At 39.8% G+C, this 27,802-nt stretch overlaps 1 protein-coding gene and 1 pseudogene across 2 annotated transcripts in view; one reads left to right on the top strand and one right to left on the bottom strand.

The window, feature by feature from the left end:
- Abhd2 (abhydrolase domain containing 2, acylglycerol lipase) overlaps nt 1–27,802 on the top strand; it is a 100,854-nt gene that overhangs the window by 39,623 nt on the left and 33,429 nt on the right. For both annotated transcript variants that reach the window (XM_026388103.2, XM_026388105.2), the window contains exons 4-5: nt 17,847–18,022; nt 22,575–22,742. In XM_026388103.2, the coding sequence (XP_026243888.1) occupies nt 17,847–18,022; nt 22,575–22,742 (344 nt within the window). The remainder of the gene's footprint in view (nt 1–17,846; nt 18,023–22,574; nt 22,743–27,802) is intronic.
- Nucleotides 3,392–8,760, bottom strand: LOC113182272 (non-histone chromosomal protein HMG-17 pseudogene; annotated as a pseudogene).

The following is a 27,802-nucleotide window of genomic DNA, read 5'->3' as shown; positions in this document are numbered from 1 at the left end:
CTGTGTGGACAAAAAGGAAGGTCTGGTCCTTAAGCTGCCTGACTTTGCACAAGCGTACAGTTGTTGACCATTTGAGGACATGTTTTTTTGCATTCTCACTCCATAGGGAGAGCTACCATTTCAACAGGACTAACCCACAGCCATCAACAGTGGCTTCTTTGAGCTTTTTGGAACTATGTTCCTCTTCTTGAAAGGTCAGGGCATCTGCAGCGTTTCCTTCCTTTTGCATTTCTGCTCAGGGCTGCATTTCCCAGTAGCTTTCTCATCAACCAGTGAGATTTATGACTTTGCTGTCTCCCTTGGTGCTGACCTTGTTGGCAGCAGGCTCTTACATTCGTCTTTCATCTTCTCTTTGTAGAGTCACTTAGAGAATCTTCTAAATGACTTTAGGAAGAACATCTCCATTTGTGTCTTAACTGCTAAGTATCCCATAAACAATTTGTTTAACCAGTCTTCTGCAGGAAAGCTTCATTAATTTGTAATCTTTTGCTTTCATAATGCCACAATGAGTCATTCTGTATTTGCATCATGATGTGCACGTGTGAGCATCAGATGCACTTCTAGAAGTGGAATTGCTGGGTCAAAAGGGAAGTGCATGGAAATTTTGCTAGGTGTGGTCCCTCTAGCCTCTCCCCCCATCCCTGTAGGAGAGCACCTGTTTCCCCAAAGCCTGTCAACATCAAGGGCTCCCCTACTTTTTGATATTTGCCAAACTGATGGGTGAAATATTTTCTCACTGTAGTTTTAATTTGTGTTTCTTTGATGAAAGACTGGTGTTTTTAAAGATATATTTAAGAGTTGTTTTTATTTCCTTTTCTATCAGCTGCCTGTTGGTAGCCTCTGACCATTTTTCTCCTGGTCAAAAGCCAGGGGAGAGTTCTTTATATACTAGGGAAATTAGCCCTTTGTGATATGAATTGCAAATATTTGTTCCTGGTTTGTCATTTGTCTTTTGACTTTGCCCATGGTAGTATTTGCTATGCAGAATTCTTAAAAATGTGTACATAGTTAAATTTTTCACTCTTCCCCACCCCCCACCAGCTGCTGGAATTTCTGTTTTCCTAAGAAAGGTCTTCTTCGTATCAGAATTATTAAAAAAAAAATTCTGATATTTCTTCCAGCACATGTATGATTTCATTTTTATTATAAAATGTTGGATCCTTGTAGAAATGATCCTGGTGTGAGGGGTATCTCCAGCTTACTTTTCTAGATGTCTACTCTTTGCCCAACACCATTTGTTGAACAATATGTCTTTATCGCATTTATTCAAATGCCACCTTTTTCTCTGATTAAATTTCCTGGATATATGTTCAGGCTTGTTTCCAGCCTTTTATGTTAATGATCCTGAGACTATACCATTAGTTTTATAGCATGTTTTGTAGTTGTATAGTATGTTTTATGGTGGGCAGTGGGGCAGGGCAGATAACCCTTTTTGCTTTTCTTTTTCATCATTTCCTAGGCAATTATACCTAATTCATTTTTCTAGATGACCTTGTGAATGCTTGCTTAATTCCAAATGTAAAAATTCTGTTGTTTTTATTGTGCATCTTTTAAATTTATAGGCAATTGAGAGAGAATTGACATGTTTGTGATGCAGAGTTTTCCAGATCAAGTTCATTTGTTTAAGTCCCTTGAGCTTTGTATAAAGTTTCCTTATTTTTCTCTGTGAACTCACTGGGAACAAGAATAGAGTCAGGTTCTGAGTGTGGATTCTTAGTAATGATCTATATAATTACTGACAAAAAAATCATTTTTATTAAATATTTTAAGAACCATCTTTTTTTCTAACATCATTGCTTGCCATTTTGTGAGTTATTTTCTGCATATCAGAGGAAGGCAAGCTGTATTACCAAGTGCTCGTGTCAAATATCAACATTTGAGTTCTTTTTTTTTTTTTCAAATTGCCAGTGTGAATTAATTTAAAGTCCTATACTCTAGCATAACTTCTTGCCACTTCACTAGAGGAAAGAAGTCCTCTTTAGAGGTATCCAAAAAAAAATATCGACATCTTTGTTTGAAGACCTCCTTAGTAGCAGTGTGTCCTCTGCCTTGAACATCTTATGGTCAGACACAGGGACATCTCTCAAGAGAAGCCTAGAGCAGATTCTATTAATCTGAAAATGTTAGAGGTTGCCAATAGAAACAAAGTGGAGAGAGAGACTCCCAGCTCAGCTACCAGGCCAAACCTTAGATTTACCAAAAATCTCCATGTAAAAACAATACACTTGGGGCTGGGGATGTGGGTCAATGGTAGAGCACTTGCCTAGCATGTGTGAGGCACTGGGTTCGATTCTCAGAACCATATAAAAATACATAAAATAAAGGTATTGTGTCCATCTACAACTAAAAAATAATAATACTTCAGGGAGTGCTGCATAACCACAAGCAGAAGCTTCTTTTCTGCTCCCAGCCTTTCGCCTCCAATCTGTACCCCTAGGATTCTTCCCAATTCCACCTACCGCTGTGTTTTGGAGTCTGACCATAGATGAATGAAAGATCATCGGACTGTAAATGGCACCGTTACCTTTCACCAGAATGCATCTCATCTTAAGAGCCTTGGAGAAAGCAGTTCCCTACTGGTGGGAGATCAGGGGCAGCATTCTAAGCCAAACTGTATCCATCTTTTATTAAAGATACTTTTCATAAACAATCATGGTATTCCATGCAAGACATGGGCAGACAATTATTAATAGTATACAGCAACTTTCTAACTCCCTTCTTGGATGGGCTACCAAAATCAGAAAGCCACTATAAAACCCAATGAAGTCTTCATCTGATGCTCTAAATAGGGAGAGTTTAGAGTGAAGATTGACATTTCACATTTAGCATGTTGTTTAGTAACTTTTTACAAGCCAATCCTGACTTTCTGAAAATGGCAGAATTACCAGTCCGAAGATCCGATGCCTAAAAAAAGAACTACTGCTCTTTTGAGGGATACCATCTCAGTGTTGTCACTGGAAAGTCCAGGTGGCCTGACATATTGGTAACTGGGGAGCGAGTGAGGTCCCAACAGGTCTCTGGGATTAAGGGAGACCTTGTAATGGCATAAAGGAGCAGAAGACATGAAAACAAGTTTTCCCACACTACACACAAGACATTTGTACCAAGGTGGCCATATGGGTCAATGTCAAGGAATCCCTCCTTCTGGGAGCCAAGAGGAAGTCTTTCAAAATTAGAAGGGACAGGGGTTTTCCCCACAGCAGTCCTACTTTGGAGATATTTTATCTGTGACATATACCCTTTCCCCAGAACAGATCAACAAAGTGTTTTGTGTGCTAGCAACATAGCTTAAAAAAATAAAGTAAAAATTCTGTATTTTTAAAAAACTTATTAAAAAATAACATTTCAAACTGTGTACCAGAAATATAGAGTTACCAAAAACGCACACATTTCACTTGGCATCTCCAGCATCTTCCACTTTCTGGGCCTGGTCTGCTCTGGCATCTTCATTTTTGGCAGGGCTGTTCCCATCCTCTCCAGCATCCACTGTTCTCTTTTTCCCTTTGGGTACCTTCTCCCCCTTCTTTGCAGGGGCCCTTTTAGACTTGGGCTCTGGCTTTGCAAGAGCGGGGTTAGCAGATGGCCTTGCGGATCTTCTCTGTGGCTCATCCTTCACTGTGGCTTTGTTCCTTAGCATCCTCTCCAGCCTTTCTCTCATGTCAAGTCTTGTTCTTAAAGGAGGATTTCATGTAGATAATGCAAGAGCTTCACAAGTAAGTATTCCCTTTCCTCCACCGGGAATAGTGATGATAAATGATGGAATTTTTCCAGTTCTTCTCTTTCTTCCCACCCAAACATGGCACAGCTTTTGAGGAGGACTTGGGCTGAGAAGGAGCTAAAGGCAATACTGGGTTGGACAAAGAGCAGACCATTAGCATCTATGTGCCTGTCCTCTAGACAGGAGAGAGGTGACTGGGGCAATGGGGACAAAAGAAAGATGTTCTGGGTGCCTCGTGTCAACATGTATCCTGTTTGGTCAGCACAGGTGACTTTTTCAAATCCATAATTTCACAATAGGAAAGGTGAAGCAAGGGAATAGTGTTTTTGCTGTAAAGTGTGGGCAAACAGAGTGTGTTTGTACTTCATGCGTAGCACTTTGACATCCTGGTTTCAGGAGCTCCAGTGCATCCTCCAAAGGTCAAGTTTGACTAGCTTTTTGCAGAACTAATTCTCTAATAAATGACATTTGTTGGGTAGAACTTCGGGGTTGTGACTCAGTGGTAGCATGCTTGCCTTGCATGCGTGGGGCACTGGGTTCGATCCTTAGCACCACATAAATAAATAAAATAAAGGTATTTTGTCCATCTATAACTTTAAAATTTTTTTTAAAAAAAAGAACTTTAAAGGCATCTAGCAAATTATATCCCCAATTAAAGTATAGTTTCAAACCAGGTGGAAGCATGTGGGAGGCCCTGGGTTCAATCCTCAGCACCACAACAAAACAAGAAAACCAACCAGGTGGAGATATCCACAAGGAGAGAGGACTGTGCATGTGCTCCCACATATGGAGTGATGTGGCCAGTCCTGAATGCTGCTCGTGGGACAAGGAAGATGATGGGATCAGATACACATGAGAAAACAATTCTAAGGCTTTTTAACTGGTTTTCTTTGAACTTTAAAAAAAAAAGTTTTTATTTTTCCTTAGAGCAAAGAAGTGTGGTTTTATTTTAAGTGGTTTTATGGTAACTTATGGGCCTGTTCTCTTTAGCATTCATGTTTAATAGCTTACACAGCATCCAAGAAGGGTCATAGATGTGCCAGCTTGGCCCAGCAGCCCTGCCATCCTGTATTTAGAAACCAGTAACAGGGGACAGAAGGTGATCTTTATCTTGTATCCTCAGACCACTTTTGGTCATTTGGGAGAAACAGAATTATCTTTGCATTGGAATTTTCCTGTGCAGAATCCTGCAAATCAGGAATAGAATATTTAGCAACAACAGTGAAAATGTAATGTGTGGCAGCTGTGAAGTCGTATTTGCCTCTAGTTGGGAGGGGAAATGTGTTCAAAGCATATTTCTGATGTGCCTATTAATGGCTATTTGGAAAGCTGAATACGAGATAAAAGGCCCGGATGTTTGTTCCTGAGGCTCCTGATGAAGTCTTTCCCAGCCTCACCCTTGACTCCTGCAGAACTGGTATGATGTGTATGCAGGATCTGCTCCACAGCCAGCCTCCTGAAAATGCACAACTTCTGGGCAGCTGAGTCCTAGTGGAGCAGGGTGCAGCCCAGTGGGTGGGCTATCTAGAGATCTGCTGTTGACCCAAGCTGGGTACAGGAGAGAGGCCAGGAAGGGAATTGGAAAGAGAAACCCAGCAGGAGCAGCAGGAGGCCTGAGTCCCAGACCTGTGCAGGGGAAGCTCTGGCAGTTCAGGATCCAGGATGCATATCTACAGAAGGTTCCTGTAAACACCAAAGGGTTCTCCCCTTCCCAGCTTCCTTGCCTCTCCTATGTGTCCATATGTCTGTTGTGCACATGTGTGCATGCGTGCACAAACATGCACAAATCACAGAGGAAGGCCCAGAGGCCAGCATTTCAATCCCTAGCACAACTACAAACCTTGCTCCCATAGTTCCCCACCAACGATGCTGGGCCTATTGAGTTTATTCTCATTTATTAAAGCAGGACAAAAATGCTTCCCCAAATCAGACACCTGTCACCTTTCTAGAAGCATTTCCCTTCTCTCTTAGTTTCACTATCATCCCCCCCGCCCCCAGTCTCATTATCTCTGGGGAGAGACCCACTATGATCATATTATCATTCTGGCCTCATCTCAGAAATAACCGAATGTGAATCTTCAAATAATTACCCTCCAGATGTCTCTGCCGGAAAAAACTCCACTAATATGCAGAAAGCATTTACAGTTATGAAAAACATGTAAAACTAAAGAAATGGCTGTCTGTTGAATGCATGTAAAGAACGCCATAGAGAAGTTTCCACAAATTCAGTTATCGATTTGGAGAAACATGATTTCATAGAACATTCTTCAAGTTGATGAGACAGGAAGAACCAGGCCCAGGGACGTTGAAGTGTTATTTTGGGGAAGCTGGTGAGAACTCTGTGAGCGTGGCTAAGAAGAGCTTTGCAGTGAGCTGGAGGCGTGTCCTCTAACCTGGCGGTGCAATACCTGGCAAGTCCAGGTCTGTTCTTCTTAGCTGTAAAATGAGGATGATATGCAGTTTCCCAGAGTTGTTGTGAAGATTGAGTGAGAGACATGACTAGCCCACCCCTGACTGAACGCTCAGAAGTGTTCCTGCTCCCTGGGAACCCTGGGCTCCCCCTCTTGAACCAAGTTCAACTGATGCTTCTCTGCCATGTGGTTGCATCCTGTAATGTCATTCCATTCTGCCTCTCTACCCTTTGCTCTCCCCTCCTCTCTGTGACAGTAGCCCTCTGGGTGTTCAACATGATCCCTGCTCCAGATAACAGACCCTGAAAGGGCAGGCACTGTCACTTGCTGTATGCTCTGTCTGCCTCATAGCACCCATATCTGTCAAGTTTTATTGAATCAATATTTAAAAGCCAAAAGAATCTAGGGGAGGTAGGCTCAGCCCTGATACTGTCTTTGGTTTGTTCCCAGGAACTGACAGTGCACCTCTAGTTAGGCATTTATGGTCCACATGTCTTTCTTAAAACAAATCTCTCGGTCAGAGTAAAGGTCACCTCCTCAGTGAACAAATATTTTTCCTACAATGGGAAATTTGTTTTTCTTTACCCGAATGTGTACTTTGAGCAGAGTGGAGGGCCTGTTGAGATGGGCATTCTTTGGAAACCAAGGAGACATCCTAAGCACGTGTCCCTTGATAGTCCCAGCCAGCCTGACTTGAACCCTGTGGGTATCTTGGCCAACAGAGGACATCAGCAGCACTTGAGAGTGAGGCTGCCAGGAGCAGCCATGTGGCGAGGCTCTGTGGATCTGATGGAGGGAGATGTTTCTTTAGGGTGGCCTCCCTGGGACAGTGGGGAAGCCCTCCCACTGCTTTTTGCCTCAGTTGCATTTTGGGTCTTGCAAAAGAGGGAACCTGTAGGGCAGAGTGCAAAGGGCAGAGTGCAAAGGGGCAGAGTTGTTGGTAGAGTTGAGCAGCCTCTGTTAGGAACAGTCAGGGTCTGTGCAGTGGGGAGGCTTCCAGGGAGGCGTTAGAGTCACAAATGCTTCTCCCCAGGCCCTGCCAAAAGAGCTGCAGTGCTGACATTTTAGAATCAGACTTGAGAAGATGGTCACCTGTTTTGCTAGATTACCTTTTATTTTTATTTATTTATTTATTTTTACAATACCTTTATTTGTTTATTTGTATGTGGTGCCAGGGATTGAACACAATGCCTCACGTGTGCTAGGAAAGTGCTCTACCACTGAGCTACGCTAATTGACCTTTTAAATAAGCCTCAAGAAAGAGTTCCAGGCTGGGCTGGGGCTATAGCTCAGTGGCAGAGCATTTGCCCAGCATGCACAAGACCCTGGTTCCATCTCCAATACTGCAAGGAAAAAAATCCCTATAACAAGAATGAGTTCCAGGGCTGTGGATGGCTGACAGTTCTCTATGCTGAGAGTTCCTTTTCCTACCCAATGCCTTTGAACTTATGCAGGAGATAAATTAAAGATGAATTCCTTATTTCTTGTTATCATTGCAATATTTAACTATTATCTTGATATGCTTTCTAACATACTGTGGAGTTGCATTTTATGCACATTTAACTTATGCGAATTCAACTCTGTCAAGAAAGAGAGATCCCAGTGGTTGGAAAGGCTGAGGCAAGAGGATCACGAGTTCAAAGCCAGTCTCAGCAACTTAGTGAAACCCTAAGTAACTCAGCGAGACTCTGTCTCTAAATAAAATATAAAATGTGGCTTCCAATGTGGCTCAGTGGAAGTGCCCCTGGGTTCAATTCCCAGTACCAAAAAAAAAAAGAGAGAGAGAGAGAGAGAGAGAGGGAGACACACAGCTTCACTCATGCTGGCCTGTCTATAAGCCTCTCTACTCAGAGGAATCTAAGTTCCCACTGCCAGTGAGCAGTGTGCCTCTCCTACTGGCGAGATCATCTTGTTACACCCTTGCATCCTTGCATTTGAAGAGGGTTTTTTTGTGTTTCTTTTTTTGTTATTGTTGTTTCACAACCTGGCCCCAACCTCAAAGCCACCAAAACCATCTGTGTTTAGCTACATGCCAGCCATCTGCCTAGGCCATGCTGAAGACAGTGTGTTCCTTTCTGTGGGATGATCAGGGTGTTACTTGATAATATAGTTGATAGTTTCACCTTTTAACTTGAGAACCAAGCTGCAGGTGAGACATGACCCCCTCTTAAAAATAGAATGACAGAGGGCTGGGATTGTGGCTCAGCGGCAGCGCACTCGCCTCGCACGTGCGAGACCCTGGGTTTGATCCTCAGCACCACATAAAAATAAGTAAGTAAGTAAATAAAGTAAAGATATTGTGTCCAACTCAACTCACAAATAAATATTTAAAAAATAGAATGATGGAGATGAGAACAAAGTTAAAATGGGAGAAAGGAGTTATTTCTGAGTGATTCTCCTTTGCCATGAATGTCATTGTCACAAACTTGCTGAGTCCCCAGAACTTGGTCTGAGTGTTTGCTCTTTCTCCTGTTCATCACCGGCTTCTGGTTTGATGCCCTTATTCACCAGGTCCTCAATAAGCAGATGTTTATCAGGAACAACTACCAGGGCTCTCATGTTGCTGAAAAGGAGATCACATTTGGAGATGGCCAGCACTAGCTGGGGTGGACCACAGTACACACTTATCATCCCAACAACTCAGAGGCTGAGGAAGGAGGATTGCAAGTTTGAGGCCAGCCTTAGCAACTTAGCAAGACCATGTCTCAAAAAATAAGACAAAAAGGGGGCTGGGGATGTAGCTCAGTGGTAAAGCACCCCTGGATTCAATCCTTAGTAATCCCCCCCAAAAGCCAACACCAGAATATGCACATCTAGTGGCTGGCCTTTGGCTACTAAATTGGGCTGGCTGTTGGCTATTTAGGGTCAGCCCCATTTGCATTGGTTCTAGATAACTAATATTTTTCAAGGATGACTAGTGGAATCTCTAGAATGAAAGCATCTCTTTGTCTTCTTCATGTTAGTTTTATCATCCAGTTAAACCCTGGACACAGTGGTCAAGGCCTTAGTTGAAGTCTTCAGTCCATTGTTGATCAGCATTGTGACTTCAACAAAGCCTTTAACTCTCTGGCATCTAGGTCCCCACGGTAAACAGGATTAACAACATCAGCCCATTTTACAAAATTGACATCAAAGGTAAATGAGACCATGACTTAAAAAAACTGTGAGGTGCTACAGATGACTAAAAAAGTAGTTTTATTCATCATGCTTCCTGTTCAAAGAAAAAGATACATAAATTCACAGTGAAAGTCTCCCTTTGCTAAAGGACTCCCTTTGTTGGGGGAAGATACCCAGTGTATCTCGAGTCATTAAGGAGAGGTCTCGGGCTCCAGCCCAGGTAACTCTATTTCTTTGTACTGAGATTCCAGTGGCTTTTGTCCAGCATGAATCTTATTCTTTTAGATAATTAGAGCATGGTAACTATTTCTTCCCATTCTTTTTTTCCTCTGCAAAATCATGAGCCTTATTCTTTCCTTGCCATGAAGGAGAAGACGACTCTCAATGGACAGCCACAGAGCTCCTCCCCAAGCAGCCTGTCCAGCCTCCCTTTCCTCAGCCCTGCAGCAGATGCTGCATCTGGGATCTTTTCCAGCACCCAGTTACCTCTTAGCTCATGTCATCTTTTTTGTAAGTCTCTGGTCTCAGGTTGGTCAAGTAAGAAGGAACATGCAGGAAGGGAGAATGAGTTGAAGTCTAGCCACCTGCACTCCTATTGAGAACACGCTCAGGAGGGGTTAACCCACAGACATTTTGAATATAAATATTTTCATCAGAGTTACATTAACATTAAATAATTTTTATTTGTATTTATTTATTAGTTTATTTTGAGAAAGAGTCTTACTAAGTTGCCCAGGCTGGCCTCCAATTTACAATCCTCCTACCTCAGCCCCCTAAGTAGCCAGGATTGTAGGCATGTGCCACTACACCCAGCTTATTTATTTTCTTTTAATAGATAGGATTTCACTTTGTTGACTATGCTGGCCTCAACTTCTGGGCTCAAGTGATCCTTCTCCCTCTGCCTCCCATGTAGTTAGGACTGTTGGCACATGCCACTATACTAAACTGAGTTTTCTTTGAGAAAGTATTTCCTGAAACAAATTCTGCTAAACCTGTTTGATTTTGTGATGAATTTTTTAATATAATACAATGAAATTTTTCTTCATCAGGGTGGTTTTCCATTTAAATTGTACTACCAGTCTTGGGAGTTAGTGATCACTTTTTCATCCGTTACATGTATTGTGACATGGCTTCTTTATGCTAAGTTCTCCTGTTTTAGTTTCAGCAGGTCCAGTTCTTTCAGGTAAATTGTATAGGTCTAAATGTTTTTATGAAAACTAGATTCTTTTGCCAACTTTTAGAAGCTACACAGTTTTAACTTTTGTGTGTGTATGTGTGTGTGTGTGTGTGTGTGTGACAGAGAGAGAGAGAGAGAGAGAGAGAGAGAGAGAGAGAGAGAGAGAGAGAGAGATGATTTCTTTTCAGGTGATAGCAATTGTGAGATGAACAGGAGACAGATAGTATATTTATTTATCAACTAATCAGTCTTTTTGGGAGGAAGGGTACGGGGATTGAATCTAGGGGCACTTAACCACTGAGCCACATCCCCAGCCCTCTTTTTTTTTTTTTTTTCTATTTTATTTTGAGATAAGGTTTCACTAAGTTGCTGAGGCTGGCTTTGAACTCATGATCCTCCACCTCAGCCTCCTCACCTGTTGAGATTATAGACATGTGCCACTGCTAATTTGTTTTTTAAATTGTAATTGATTTTAGAGAGAGAGAGATGAAAATAGAGTAGAAGGAAATGACCCAGAGTCAAAAATGATAGGGATTCTAAACATCATTAGTCATAAAGAAAATATAAATCAAAACCACAATGAGATACCACTTTACTCAAATTAGGATGGCTACAGTTTTGTTTTGTTTTGTTTTTCCTTCCCAGTACTGGGGATTGAACCCAGTGATGCTCTCGCATTGAGCTATATCCTCAACCCTTTTTATTTTTTTAATTTTGAAACAGTTATTACTAAGTTGTCCAGATTGGCCTGGAACTTGTGATTCTCCTGCTTCAGCCTCACAGGCATGAGCCACCCCACCACACCTGGTTTATGATAATTTTCTTTTAATAGAAAATTGTAAGTGTTGATGAGGATGTGGAGAAATTCGGGCCCTTGTATGTTGCTAATGGGAATATAAAATGGTGCAGCTGCTATGGAAAAGTTTTGAGGTTTCTCAAAAAGCTAATTATAGAATTACTGTACAACGCAGACATTTCACTTCTAGGTACATACCCAGGAGAACAGAAAATGATTTCCCAGCACAAGGTTGTACTCAAAATTCATAGCATCACTCTTCTAATAGCCAAATGGTGGAAACCACCCAAGGTCTATCAAATGACAAGTGGATAAACAAAATGTGGTGTATCCATACAATGAAATCTTTAGCCATAACAAGGATGAATATCGATGACATGTTACAGCATGTGTGAACCTGAAAAACATCATGCTAAGTGAAAAAGCACAAGAGAGGAGGCCACAGATTGTATGAATTCATTCATATAAAATATGTGGAATATTTCAGTTTATAGAGACAGAAAGCAGATTGCATATGGAATTTCCTTTGGAGTGATAAAACGTTCTGGAACTTGATGGTTGCCCAATATTGTGATTGTATTAAATACCACTAAATTGCATACTTTAAAATGGTTAATTCCATGTGATATGAGTTTTACCTCAAAAAAGTGGAAGGGCCCAGGGTGTGGGTTCACAATGAGCTACTTTAAGACCAGTAAAGATCATCGACTAGGAGTCTTAAAAATTCTACTTTCCTGGGCTGGGGCTGGGGCTCAGCAGTAGTGCACTTGCCTGGCACGTGTGAAGCGCTGGGTTCGATTCTCAGCACCATATATAAATAAATAAAGGTCTATCAACAACTAAAAAGGTATTTTTTAAAAAATTCTACTTTCCTGACCAGCCAGGCACAGTGGTACATACCTGTTATTCCCAACCACTCGGGAGGCTGAGGCAGGAGGATCCCAAATTTGAGGCGAGCCTCGGTGACTTAGGAAGACTCTGTGTCAAAATAAAAAGTTTTTATAAAAGAACTGAGCATGTAGCTCAGTAGTAGAATTCAACTCCCAGTTCTGAAAAGAAAATAAGCCTCTACTTTCCTGAATGTTTCTTTTAAAGGAAGCACACTTAATGTGTGTGGGTAGATTTGCTTTCAAGAAAGATGGGTGCATGTGAAAAAAAAAAAACACTTGAGCAATCAGGTTGCCTATTTCTGATCTATATTATTACAGGTGAAGCACATGCTTATAGTCAGATAAATACATTTGAGAAATATGTAAAATGCTGAGGGTTGGGACCAGGGTTGGGGACAAGCACTGCAAGAAAGAGACTTTGGAAAAACTAGGTGGGAATTAAGTGGCTTGATGGGGGCTATGTGGGCATCAGGGACTCTAAAGAAGCCTCTTGAACCAAAGACAAGTCAGCTCAAAAACTTATAGGAGACATCTGTCCCTTTCTGGTTGCCTAGCATTCCTTCTTCCTTTTGAAGGACATACAAATTTCTTTGGGGACATTCTTCTCTCCCTCTGTCTGCAGCTAATAAATTAAGGTGCTCCACCTACCCTCTCTGAAAATGAAGACATCCCTTTTTCCAGATGTCCCACTCATGGGATACTCACTGGCTCTCGAGTGGAGTTGGGGGATGCTGCTCCTTTCAGTGCAAAGAGCACATCCCTGGAGCGACCCCCAGTTTCTTTCTGGGATCCTGCCTGCTCTTCATACCTATCTCTGCAGCCTCTTGTTCATTTGATAAGCAGCCCAGCATCCCTCTTTATTTTCCTTTTTTAAATTCATCAGAGTTGGGTTTTGTTGCTTTAATTGAAGCGTCTTATCTGTTAGAGTAGCTAATGATGGGCATTTGGTTTGATGGGGACTCAAGCTCAGGTAATATATCCTAAATACCCACTGTATGTTAAGTCCTGTGCTAACTTGATAAGTATGAGATAATCAAAGGGAATAACAGTTACGTCTGGCTATGCCAGCCAACTGTAAAGTAGTTTAATCTATAACCACAGGACCCAGGTACCACAAGAATTGGTTATCCACTGATTTAGGGCAAAAATGAGCATTAGTCACCTTTATTTTTTCAACTCTTTAAGAGATCAGCAACCATCTGCTCTTGCTCCATCTGCCCAAAGGCTGTGTGTGGGGGAAGAGGACATGGGTGGGAAGAAGGTTCAGATTTTCCTTTGTGGTCTTTCCCATTGGGTAGTTTTGTTAATAAAGCCAGATGTTGATTATAAATAGGTTCAGAAGATAAGGACAGTCTGGCCTCTATATTTCGTCAGGGTCTAGCTCCTTTCTTGGTAATAAGCCTTTATTAACCACAAGTCACGCATAGCACTGGACAAAATAGCATGTGGATTAGTAAAGAATTAGAAGGCAGAATTCCTGCTTTCAGGAAGTTAGGAACAAAATGTGCCCAGATGCTTCAACTCTTCAGAACAGCCTATAGAAATACCTACAAATTAGTGTAGTCAAACTGAGTACTCTAACACAAAGGAAAAAAAAAGTTTTATTATAGGACCTAAGGGAGAGATGTGCCCTGTTCTTAGATGGGAACAAGCCAATGTTTTAAAGATATCAGTTATCCCCAAGGTAATATATGTTTGGTACATTTCCAACAAAAATTTCAAAATTTTCATGTAACTGATCAAGCTAGTCTTGTAATTCATCTGGAAAACAGTATGCCAACTTATCAACTCTCAAAATATCCCATCTGATTCTATAAAGCAGTCATAGTGGCACATGAATAGAAAAATGGACAGATGAACCAGAATACAGAGTGTAGAAACAAATATAAATAATTAATTAGGAACTTGGTATGTATTAAAGATGATGGTTGAAATCTGTAAGGAATGGATGGGCCATTTATTGTGCAAGGACAATTGATTCATCTATTAGGAAAAAGTGAGTTAGATCTTTCCTTTACATCATTTACAGAAATAAATGGACTTAATGTTAATCCCTTTTTTAAAACTGTAGGAACAATAGAAAGAAACAATGGAGAATATATTTATAATTGGGTATTAAAATGGCACTTTTTAAAACAACATACAAAATACAAAGGTTTGAATGAACTACCAAAGTTAATCACAAAATATAAATATTATGGAAGGTAAAAATGAAGTTAAAATATACAATATGAGAGAACATTTGCACCATATAATAGATAATGGCTTAATGTAGAGGCAATAAAAATAATACTTAGAAATTAATAGGAAAAAAAGGTTAAAATATAATAGAAAAAAATGGACAAGCAATATAAATAGACCATTCATAGAAGACAAAAGTAAGTGACTAGTGAATCAATCAGAGAAATGCAAATTCAAGCAAGAAACTTTTTTTTTTAGCTACATATTGGATCAACCTTAAGAAACACAAGTTGAAATGAGATGTCCATTTTTATTAATTAAAGTGGCCAGAATGTAAAATATTCATAATGCAAATTATTGATGAGGGTGAGGAAGACAGGAACATTATTGTCTTGCACTGTGTGTGGGAATGTGCATTGATCCATTTGATCCATCTGTTTTGGAAGGCCATTTGGCAGTATCTATAAAATTTATAATGCACACAGCTCTCAGTTCCATTTCTCATTCCCCTGGGTTGCCTCTGTCTGATCTCTCACACTGGATAGGGTTCCAAGAAGGAAAGAGTAAAACCTGCCAGGTCTCTTAAAGGTTGGACCCAGATCTGCTCAGCAGTCCTTCCACCACATTCTGTTAACCCTTCTAGTCATAGGCCACCCTAGATTCACAGGACATGAATCAAGTTCCTGAAGGGAAGAACAGAGAATGACTTGTGAAGACAGGAATAAGTAAAATATTGGCAGCTATATTTTCAGACAGACTACCATGTAGGTAGTTAGAATAAAACATACTCTTTCATGTAGCAGCATCTCTTCAGAGTTTGTATGTTTATATAAATTTCAAAATATTTTATTGTTTGGGGCCATATTTCCTCCCTTGACCTAGACCATGTAACTAGGCACCTATTTTGTTATTTTTTGTTTTTAGATTTTTTCCTTGTGGTTTGTGGAGAAGTTATGTAAACACAAAAACATACAGTAAAACCCCACTGTAGTAAATGCATTCCAAAATCTCAGCTTTGTAAATCTTGCTGTTGTATTACTGTGAAGCTAATTAAAAACAGTGTTTCATCAGTAGGTGGTCTTGTCATCAAATTAAAGATTGTGATACTTGCTGTGCACAATTGACCTTGCATTGCACAGAGAAAGTCCCAAGTGATTTTGAGGCAGTTGTTTCCTAAACATATACACATACACACACACACACATGCACACACACACACACACACACACACACACACACCCTGTGAGGATTTTATCCTACCCCCATCTAAGAATGGGCTGGAAAGAAGACATTAGCCAAATGCAGATCATGCGAGAGCCAAATTTATGTTATCATGGTGTGTATTATTTTAAAATATATTTTTGTATATTTTAAAGACATATTTTTCCTTTTAGATTTACTAAGTGGTCTGTATTCTGATCATTTCAGCAAGTTCCCCCTGAATGCTTAATGTGCCTCAAGTGCCCAAGGGATAGATCCAAAGGTGAATGAATGGCAGGAGGGGTGTACTTAAAAAAAGCTTCCAAATTAAATAGGCCACCTGGGTGCTAGGACAGAACTATGCACAAAGAAGGGGCAACTCCCCCAGCAACCTGATTGGGAGTGAGTCCTGAAAGACAATTGCTGGCCAGCAGGAACTTGAGTGTAAAGCAGAGCATGGGCACCTTGGGTAGAGGCATGCCCATGTGGGGTGGTATTAGGCCCATGGTTAAGGTTTACTGGAGTTATGCAGAAAATAAAATGAGCACCACAAGTGGCCAGCCTCCCTGGCTGGGCTAGGACCCATACATTGGAGGGCTCTGATCAGATTTGTGCATTGAGGTTATCCCTCCATTGGCAGTGTGGAGGATGGAGCAGACAGGAGGAAGAGTAAAGGCCAGGAGGCCACGTGCGGGGTTGTTGACAAGATTCAAAGTGACATGATCTTGAACTAGGAGCACAGTATCAGGGTTATCACATCATTACATGTGACATCTGTGAACAGCCAAAATGAAATTTTGTTGCATTCCTTTGTCATACTTTCTAAGTTATATTGTATTGTAAACAAGATCAGAAGATAGGCACAGGAAATTTACCCATTCTTCTGATATTTTTAACTTTAGCATATTTATAGATCTAATTAATATTATAAGCAAAAATAATCTTCTGATTTTCCTCTTAGAGTAATCAGGAGTTTGATTTCTTGGGTCATTCCTCTCTCTCTATGTACAGTATATATCCAACTTGGTAGTCTGAGACCCTTTGTGTATTATACAGCTAAATCTTATATAGTATCCAATTGTCTAATTTGACATAATTTTTATAAAGCTGGCTTTTTGTTCCTGTCATAATCCACTCAACTCTTATAAATGCCTTTGTCTGCTTTCCAAATGCCATGGCGTCTGCCCTGATATTTGCACCCGTGGTGTTATACTGGCAAGTGGCTTCATGTCCTTTTGGTTCTTAAAATATTCTTCCTCTTCTCCCCACCCCCAGAGAGGAAGCTGTCTGAGAACTGGCTTAAGATGATAGTTCACTTCCCTTAACTTAATGTACATTTAATTAATTACACATATACAAAAAGAGTAAATCAAAGAAGTGCATCTGGGATCATCTGGTTCTGTGAGAAATGACAGGCATGAATTGGCAAATAGGGTGAATTATTAATAAAATGCCTCTGTGACATAATACAGAGATGAAAGATTGATTTCGTCTTATAAGGACTCTAGTTTATGTAGGACACATCCTGGCCAACTATCAGGCTTAGGTGAAAAACCACAAAAAAGAAAGGAATTGCAGTTTCAGTAAATGGGAATCACCTTATACTGTGGTCGTGATCATCATTATTTCTTAATTGTACTTGAAACACCTTTTCCCAGTAATTAGCTGGTGTGTGATCTTCGAATTTCTTACCAAAGTTCAGAGTCCCTTGGTGTTTTCACAAAGGACATTTGTAAGGGAGGCATCATACCTTGCTTAGGCCAACAAATGTTTACACTGCTCTGCCCTTCAAGCATAATCTCTGGGTTACATAGTCATGCTTCCCCTGCCCAACATATCCCAAGGCGCTTATGGACTCTTAGAAGAGTTTGCAGCCCTTCCCAGTGTGGCTGAGAGCAGCAGGTTTGGTTAATGGAGCAATCACTGCAACTGTGACCTGTCTTGTTAAGGGAAGGGAAAGAAGTGAGCGTTTTAGTGGGCATATGCACCGTGCTACCTGTGTTATATTCGTAGGTCATTCAATACTAAGGAGGCTAACCCTGTCAAGTTAGAATGTGTTCAAAATTTCTTTCCTTTTATTCTATATTATGGAAATAACCCATGATGAATTACTTAATACTCTAAATTTGAAATCCTCTCTATATAAGCATACCCTGGTTGAAATCTAAAACTACTCTGATGATGCAGGATGCATTAATAAATGGGGGAAGTGAGTAAATCATGGCAAGGACGTAAGGTAATAAAAAAATCTCTTGCTTTTTGCTTAGGGTATAGAATGTGTCAAGAAAAAAACTCAAATAGTTTGAAAGTTTGTTCAAGGAATATAGAGAAAATTGACCTCTCTTCTCTTTTTCAGATACATTCCACCACTGATCTGGGGGAAAAGTGGACACATCCAAACAGCCTTGTATGGGAAGATGGGAAGGGTGAGGTCACCACACCCTTATGGGCACCGGAAGTTTATCACCATGTCTGATGGAGCCACTTCTACTTTTGACCTCTTTGAGCCCTTGGCTGAGCACTGTGTTGGAGGTGAGCAAGTTTAGGTCATAAAATTGGGCCATCTCTCAGAGAAGGAACACTAGTCAGTGGGGAACACAGTGAGGAGCACACATGTGGCTTGTGCCACCCACTGTCCCACTGCATTTGGGGGCTGTAAGTCTGCTGAGAGTCATCACTTAGTAGTGTCCTATGAGAATTTGCTCCAGTCCCAATAGCCCTCCAGGAAAGCATTATAGAAAACAGTCGTATAATTCTCTTGTGAAATACAGAAGTGTAGTCTAAAAGGATTGGGGAGAGCCTGGGGCCCAGCATCCCCACCCAGGACCAGGGCTGAGTCAACATCGCAACAGAGGCCCAATTATTCTAAGTGTTTTATATATGAGGTTATCTCATTTACTCCTCCTCACAGCCCTGCAAGATTAGTGCTTTTTTATTCTCTCTTTACTGCTGGGGAAACTGAAGCTTAGAAAAGCAGTATAAGCTGGTTTTGTTTGTTGAATAACAGTATATAAAAGCCATCGGATACCCTATGCATAGGTTTCCTTGGATAAAAAGACACATTCAAGTCATAGTCATTGTTCATGGGTCAGGGACATCTATTTCTGAGAAACAACTCCATTTTCCATTGCTGCTGGAATTGGGCATTATTCTATTCAATCTATACAATCTATAAATACCTGTTATAAAACAATTCATAGTGAGGGCTTTTGAAAAAGTGGAGTTAGATGCCAGCATTCTTTTGAATGCCATTTCTATCAGAAGAAAATGTGTCTTTTACATATTCAAAGGCACCTCCTTTTTTTATAGGAGTGTGGTAATTATTTATGGGTAAATAGCATGCCTGTAATTCCAGCTACTCTAGAAGCTGAGGCAGTAAGATCACAAGTTCAAGGCCAGCTGGGCAATTGAGTGAGACTCTATCTCAAAACAAAATGAAAAAGGGGCCCAGTAGTAGAATGCTTGCCTAGCAAGTCTAAGGTCCTGGCTTCAATTCTAGTATCATAAACAAATAAAATGATGATAACAAAAACAAAATACAAAGGGATGAGGATGTAGCTCTATCATCTAGTTTTTGCCTAGCATACACAAGGCCCTGGGTTCAAGCCCCAGCAGTGGGGGGAAAATTCCAGTAAATGTATTATAACTCTCATTTATTTAAAGTAACTAGAACTGCTGATTAGCTGATAATAAAGGTTTAATTTTATTCCTTCTCCCTGAAATGCACATCCCCAGACCCTTCACTTGGCTGCCTTGTCATTCAGATCTCAACTCAAATGTCACTTCCTCAAAGTCCCAGCTCCTCTATCAAACATTTCCTTCCTAGTAGATTCCTCATGCCTCGCTGCTTTGGTTTTTCATGGTACCTGATGGTCTCTAAAGTAATCTGTGTACTTGTTCATGATCTGTCTGCTGGAATGCAGGAATCCCCAGAGCCCAATAAACAGTCATGGAAAGAATGGATAAATGAATGGGATAGGAATTCACATTGTGTTTATAAATCTTGTAGCTGATCTTTCAAATATTTATTTTTCCACCGTACCCAATTCTCTTGCTTTTAGTGCTTTACTTCCTCTACCATTTTTTAAATTTAGCTTAACCATTCTACAGGACTGAGGTAGGGAGCTGAAAAGGGCAAAACTCTGATTTTTTTAGTGGTATATATCTGTGCCTCTCTGTCACCCCGTTCATGAAGGATATTCTGGGGAAGGCAATATCTGTGCCCAAGAAATGTTCCAAGTAAAACTTCTCTTTTCCCTTGCATGATTTTTTATGACTATAAAAGAAATAAGTGCTCATTTTAGAAAATTGAGATAATACAGAGAAGTTTTAAAAGAATCACCATCCAACATACTTTTTTTAACATCTTGTTCTATTTCCTTCCAGTTTTATTCCATTATTTTTCTAAAATCTGAATTATTATACATTGTATTAGAAATACTTTCATTTCATGTCATTAAAAGTCTGAAGTCAGGCTGGGGTTGTGGCTCAGTGGTAGAAGCACTCACCTATCACCAGTGAGGCACTGGGTTCAATCCTCAGCGCCAAATAAAGAAAAATAAAAAAAGATATTTTGTCTATCTACAACTAAAAAGATATTTAAAAAAAAGTCTGAAAGTCTTCAAACATGTAGTTTTTTTAACATTTTTATTTGTAGATGGACAAAATATCTTTATTTTATTTATTCATTTTTATGTGGTGCTAAGGATCCAACCCAGTGCCTCATGCTTGTGAGGCAAGTGCTCTACCACTGAGCCACAACCCCAGCCTCCAAACACATAGTTTTAATGATTTCTTTTTTTTTTTTTTTTAAAGAGAGAGGTGAGAGAGAGAGAGAGAATTTTTGATATTTATTTTTTAGTTTTTGGCAGACACAACATCTTTGTTTGTATGTGGTGCTGAGGATTGAACCCGGGCCGCACGCATGCCAGGCGAGTAAGCTATCTCTTGAGCCACATCCCCAGCCCTTAATGATTTCTTAATAGTCTGTGTTGTGGTCATATTCCATAGTTTAACCATTCTTCTATTATTGGGCAGTTAGCTTGTTTACAGTTTTGTCATTATGAATAATTCTATGATGAGCATCCTTAGTTATAAAATTTTAGGCAAGATTCTGATAATTGGAATACTAGGTCAATGTTTATAAAAATACTAAGTTTTTTCTTTTCTTTTCTTTTCTTTTTTTGGTACTGGAGACCAAACCTAGGGCCTAGTACATGCGAGACAAGCACTCTCTCACTGAACTACATTCCTAGTCGCCAAATTTTAAGGTTCTTTATGTATATTATAAAATTGCTTATTAATTCACATTTCCCTGCCAGCATTAAGAAGTTTTCAGTTGTTTTTCCTCTTAATTTAAAGGAAAACTTGTCAGATTTAATGAAAAAAAATATGTATTCACATTTTCAAGTAGATAATTCATGCTTGCGATAGAAAATATAAGATGTTCTAAAGATACACAGTGAAAGTGTAAGTCTCTCTTCCCATCTCTACTGTCCCTCACACCCTTCCCCATTGGTACCCACTGTTAGGTTTCTTTTGTACGATTCCAGAGCTACTGGATGCATTTATAAACATAGACATTCTTTTATCCTCCATACAAATAGCAGCATATTATAAACTTTTCTACATCTAGCTCTTTTTACTTAATATATATAGGAGAGTTTGCCATATGAGATTATATAAAGACATCTAAATTTTTTTAAACGCCACATGTATATCATCACTTGGACATGCAGTCATTTATTCAACCAGACCCCTGTTTCTGGACATTTAGATTGTGTTCAATCTTTTGCCCTTAAAAACCTACAAAATATATACTGTTTTTCATATGTACAGGTTAATCTATGGGATAAATACCTGAGAATAAAATTGCTGGGTCAGAGGAGTCTGTGCAAACACTTCTTTTTATTTTCCTATTCATTTGTTCATGCAGAACAGTAGTAATATTCAGGTACTTGTGTAGTAATTTTTATAGTAATTTTATGTCTATTGAATTAATAATAAAAAATTGAGCTCCATTCAATGATGCACACCTGTAATCACAGCCATTCAGTAGGCTAAGCCAGGAAGATCACAAGTTTGAGACTAGCCTGGGCAACTTAGCAAGACCCTGTCTCAAAGTAAACAATAAAAAGAGCTGGGGTGTAGCTCAGGGGTAGAGAACCTCTGGGTTCAATCCCCAGTACTAAGAAAAAATTTTTTGAGATTTATATATTTTTCATTTTATTTATTTTTTAAAATATTTTTTAGCTGTTGATGGACCTTTATTTTATTCATTTATTTATATGTGGTACCGAGAATCGAACCCAGGGCCTCACACATGCTAAGCAAGTGCCTTACCACTGAGCCACAACTCCAGCCCTCTATTTATTTTTAATAAATAATTTCTATTGTATTTTTCAAATGTACCTGTATCTGACTGACAGATTGGAAAATTTTTAAATTGACCCTTCATCATAAATAGTTTGGGAATCATCAAAATAGCTCCAGCTAGAAGGGAAAAATACTGTTTTTCACAGAATTGAGTGAAAAGATATATGTTAAATTCCTTTCTCCTATAAATACACAATGGAATATTACTCAGCAATAAAAGAGAATAAAATCATGGCATTTGCAGGTAAATGGATGGAGTTGGAGAACGTAATGCTAAGTGAAGTTAGCCAATCCCAAAAAACCAAATGCCGGGGATGTTTTCTCTGATATAAGGAGACTGATTCTCAGTGGGGTTGAGAGGGGAAGCATGGGAAGGTTAGACAAATTCTAGATAGGGCAAAGGGGTAGGAGGGGAAAGGAGGGGACATGGGGATAGGAAAGATGGTGGAATGAGATGGACATCATTATCCTAAGTACATGTAATGAAGACACGAATGGTGGGAATATACTTTTTTTTTATACAACCAGAGATATGAAAAATTGTGCTCTATATGTATAATATGAATTGTAATACATTCTGCTGTCATATATAACAAATTAGAATTTTTAAAAATTTCTTTCTCCTGTCTTCAAATCCAGTGAAGTGTAGTTGTTTATATTCATTGTCATATTCATTGTATACATCCGGATCTCTTTCTCCACCCTATAGATGATGTCACCATGGTCATCTGCCCTGGAATTGCCAATCACAGTGAGAAGCAGTACATCCGCACCTTCGTTGACTATGCCCAGAAAAATGGCTACCGGTGTGCAGTGTTGAACCACCTGGGTGCCCTGCCCAACATTGAATTGACCTCACCACGCATGTTCACTTACGGTAAATAGGGTGTATGGCCAAGAGTGTCCAAGTTTGGACAAGTGGGGGCCCCCTTTTCTGTTCTCTGCGAATGTGCTGTTGCTTTTGCTTCTGCCTTGTGTGGAATTTATGCCTATCTACAAGAGATGGTGGGGCACACATTTATAACAGTAGCAACTCATGCTGTATGTTTATGATGCCATGCTTCACCACAGTTTTAGAAGTGGGTACGCCAACCACCCCTGGCTCACAGAGGCAGAAACCGAAGCTCACGGGAAAGGCCTTGCCTTAGGTACCCTGGCTGATAAGTGTCACAGCAGGGCTAGGAGCCAGCTAGATCTGGGAGTAGAACTTATGCCTCTCACCACTGTGCCATCCTGACTCTCAGGCAAGTGTGTAATGAGACACGTGAATGTCAGGAAGGGAATCTGGCACATTAGAAACTTACAGGATTTTCAAGTTCCTCGAGGACCAGAATTGGTTCTCATATTTAGGCAAATCCTTCTTTTTTTTTTAAATTTTTTTATTGTTGGTTGTTCAAAACATTACATAGTTCTTGATATATCATATTTCACACTTTGATTCAAGTTTTTTTACCCCGTATACAGATTGCAGTAGGCAAATCCTTCTTGACTTTAATTGAAATCCTGTATTTGTTAAGGCTCTAGCTTCTGAACTATTCATTCTTGATTAATATTTAGTTCTCCCTTCACATAATAAGTATACGATAATAAACAGAATTATGCATCTGTATGTGCACAAGCATTTGGGATGTTTATGACTAAATAAACTAATATGTTTTAATGGGAAACAACCACATAATAACTATGATGTTCTATTACTTCCTCCCATTCTGTCTGTATCTATGTGCATGTAGTTTTTATTGAGTTGTAGTCATGGCATGTGTACCTATGGTGACTTTTTAAAGTAACTCTATAGTCACCAGCATAAAAAATGCATACTCTGTTTAATTATTCTAAGAGCCACATTGATATTACTATTCTGTTGTAGTTTATTTACCCATTCCTCTTTTAGGACATGTAGGTCATTTAAAGTTTTTTAGCATTTTAAATGATGGTGCTATGAAGCTCTTTTTAACTTTTTTTTTTTTTACATTGCGACCAAATATAAACGTCTTATTAGCAAACATTTGTTTTTAGGGGGTATATTGTTTATGTTGGGATCTGATGACATTGTCCCTCACCTCAAAGGAGAGGTATTGGATCCCTACAGGGGCACTATAAGCCTTATAGGGTAAAAACAGTAATGCCTCGGATCCACAGTGCTAGAAGGGAAGACACACAAGCAATATAAAAAGACAAGGGAAGAAATTGCCCCCAAACAAATCAAGATACTACATATTAGAATCCATGGCCAGCACAGCAGAAGATAGACCGAGAAGGATGTGCATATTTAAAATGTTCTGTGAATTAAAGAATGATATAAGGAGCAAATACAGTCAGCAAAAGATCATTCTGACAAAGAGCTACATAAAGAAATACAGAAAGCAAAAGATTACTTCAATATGGACATAGAGGTTCTAAAAAAAAAAACCAGAAAGCCTTGAAATGAAAGAAAGAATAAACTAAATTAAAAGTTCAATTGAGTATTAACAATAGATTAGACCACTTGGAAAACAGGACCTCAGACAATGAAGACAAATATAACTATATTGAAAAGAATGTAGACAACACAATGAAAATGGTAAGAAACAATGAGCAGAACATTCAAGAAATATGACATAGCATAAAAAGAAAAATGTTTTTATTTCTAAGGTATATGCATTGACAAAATCTGCAAGAAAAAGCTCTTCAATGTACAACTTCAAAATATAAATATGAACATCCTCATTACAATTAAGCTTCAAGTCAGGATTTTTTATAATGGACTTATAAAAAATTAATGAAATACTCTTATTCTTAAGTTCTAAACAGCTGGTTCTGGTGCAAGGAAGTGATTTCACTGATCCTTAGGATGCAAGTGGAAGTTCTTTAACTCTTTAGTGACTTCTTTGGAGTAAGTTTCCAGTGAAATTATGGAGTTAACATTTTTTATGTGTATTCGTACATAGCAATATATTGCCCTCTAGCAAGGTCATTCCAGTTCATGATGCCTTTGGTAACATATAAGGTCACTCTCCTCCAAGGGCAGGGCAGGGAAGTAGGCACATCCAGGCCTGGGGCTAGGTACTCTGAGCCTGTTTCCTCCTCTGCATTTACTCCCACACCTGAAGACACCCATTATATAGGCTCTGTTCTGTTCAGCAGTTTCGTCAGTGGCTTGAAGACACAGACAATTGTACAGATTTGCAGATAAAACACAGGCATGTTGGGAGTGAGAAAAAGAATTGGATCCAGAAGGCATAAATAAGCAAAATCTAATACAAATGAAAACAGTGGGAAATAATCGTAAGGTTCTGTATGTGGACTTAGAGCTCCATCTAAACAAATACTTGATGAGAGGTGTGGCTTGGCTGCAGGGCAAGCAGAGACTTAGGAGCACAAGTGTGCCAAACTGCACAAGAAATGCCAGTGAAGGCACTTAATGTGAGCCAGCCCTGTGCTTGTCTCACCTAGATATCGTCCCCTCAGCCTCACCCAGGAATTAGTGAACTTCTGATTGAAAGACTAAGACACAGAGAGTTAAGCCATTTGGCCAAGTGCATGGAACCTGTAGACAGAAGAGTTAAAAGATAGGAACCTAATCCTGCTACCTCATCCTCCAGAACCATCTCAGAGCTGGTAGAATGGCTGGCTCTGTGGGAATTGGCCCCCCACACCCCGTGTACTCTGGGTGGTGGCTAGAGGAGGCCACATGAATGCATTACCAAGTCAGGGGATCTGGTTAGAAAAAGGTGCAGAGAAGAACAGACTCTGTGTGGAGTGTTCTCTTAGGAAGGACCCCAGTCAAGAGACAGGCCCTGGATCAGCTACTGCAGTGCTGCTGTCAACTGGCCACATGGCCTTGAGCAGTTTGCTTAACCTCAGTTCCAGATTCAACTACAATAGTAGGTGGGTTGCTGAGTACTTGGCAGGTAGTTGAGGGATTAAAAAACTGACAGTAGTAACCATTTATTAAATGTTGGGTTTATTCTTATTTCAATACTTGGAGGTCTGTTAATGTTGGTTAATGTTTTTGACCAGATTTTTTTTAAAAAATCATATTCTGAAGGGGAAGTTGAGTCTATCAGTAAACCATTGTAGCCTAGTGTGATGAGTGCCCTAGAAGAGGGGCTGGTGGGCATGGGGATGCCAGCTGACTCTGGAGGTGAAGAGTCATGCTGCAGTGGGAGGAGTCTCCCAAGAAAGGCATTGAGCTGGGTCCTCAAAGGTGAGCTTATAAACAAGGGCTCTGGGCAGGATAATCCCAGCAGAAAAACAGCTTGTTGGGCCTAGTTGGTGGTATAGTTGGGCTAATGAGTTATATCTGAGCATGAAAAAATCTACACAGTTGAGGTGGATCCATTTAGGGAACACATCAGTCCTGTCCCCATCACCCCCCATTTCCCCATTTCCTTTTATTTGTTACATTTTTGTTTCATCAGAATTTTAGAAGTGAATTCCTACAGTTTGTTTTACTTTGGTAGTTTTCCCGAAAGGTTACTTGGGATGATTTTTCTAGCCCTGCTATTTAATTGAATACATTGGTGCATCTTTTAACTTTACAGTGCCTCTTATACCCTTTGGAAATAAGATTTTAAAAAATGTGACCTTAATGGGTATAAAATCCAGAAGTCACACACAATACTGAAATCTAAAATGTAAACCATCTATGGTAGCTGGGAGGACACCAAGGAAAGGAAATGCTAGTGTTTCCTTAGGTGCCATTGTGATATATGTTATTTTAGCTTAAAATTATGAGTTTTTAATAAATGGTTCTCTGGACTGGTGGATAAAGAGCACCCCTTTAGTGAAGGTGGCCTTATGCATGAAGGCAAAGCCCAGGCTTATTACTTTTATACTTATATATAAAATTAAAATACATATACATATATTTTTTTTTAATTTTTATTTTTTGGTACCAGGATTGAACTGAGGGGTGTTTCATTACTGAGCCACATCCCCAGCTCTTTTTTATATTTATAGACAAAATCTTACTAATTTGCTTAGGGCCTTGCTAAGTTGCTAAGGCTAGCTTTGAACTCAAGATCCTTCTGCTTCAGCCTCCTGAGCTGCTGGGATTTTAAGCATGCAACACCTTGCCTGACAGGCTTGTTACTTGTGATAGGTAAACTGAGGCAGCTCAACAGTTAACATGCTGGAACTGAAAAACCCTCATCACTGTTTTGTTTTTGTACTGGGGATTGAACTCGGGGGCACTCAACCACTGAGCCACATCCCCAGCCCTATTTTGTATTTTATTTAGAGACAAGGTCTCACTGAGTTGTAAATTTGAAGCTAGCCTCAGCAAAAGTGAGGCACTAAGCATTAATCATCCTATCTCAGCCTTCCAAGCCACTGGGATTCATGGATGGGCTTTTTAAATTAGCAAAAACATATCTGTAGAGTTTTGTTTCCATGCCCAATGTCATTAACTTTTAATTGCTATTGTTTTGTGACTTTTTGTAACTACTATTACTATTGTTTACTATTGCATTGTTTTGTATCTGGCCTAATATCCAGCAGTTCTCTTGCTTCTTCAGGGTGTGTTTTTCTCTCCTTGCCGTTCTATTTCATTCTGTTGGACTTTAGAATTATTTACTTGGGCTCTATGTTAAATTTGTGTCAGATATAATAGATTTGATTATGCTGTAGGAACAAACAGCTCCCCAAATCTTAAAAACAAAGATGTTTTCTGCCTCACAGGACACATCCATTGTGGCACAGCAGGGGGTTCCGGGTCCCCATCTTATTATCCTAGGGCTTAGGCTGGAGCAGCAGCCACCAGCTGGAGCCAGCCTCACAGAGAATGGAAAAAACCTGACTCTTGAAGCTTCTGAGAAACCATAGAGGTCACTCCTGGTCATAATTTATTGGCCAAAATACACAACATGGCCAAACCCAACTCCATTGAGGTAGAGATGCATCTTCCAGGAAGGGAAAATAGATACTAGCAAACTCTGCACAGTTTATTACAATTTT

This window comes from Urocitellus parryii, chromosome 6 (genome assembly GCF_045843805.1).
Source record: "Urocitellus parryii isolate mUroPar1 chromosome 6, mUroPar1.hap1, whole genome shotgun sequence".
NCBI classification, from domain to species: Eukaryota; Metazoa; Chordata; class Mammalia; order Rodentia; family Sciuridae; genus Urocitellus; species Urocitellus parryii.
Note: the sequence above shows the minus strand (reverse complement) of the source record. Positions and strands in the feature narration are given on the sequence as shown.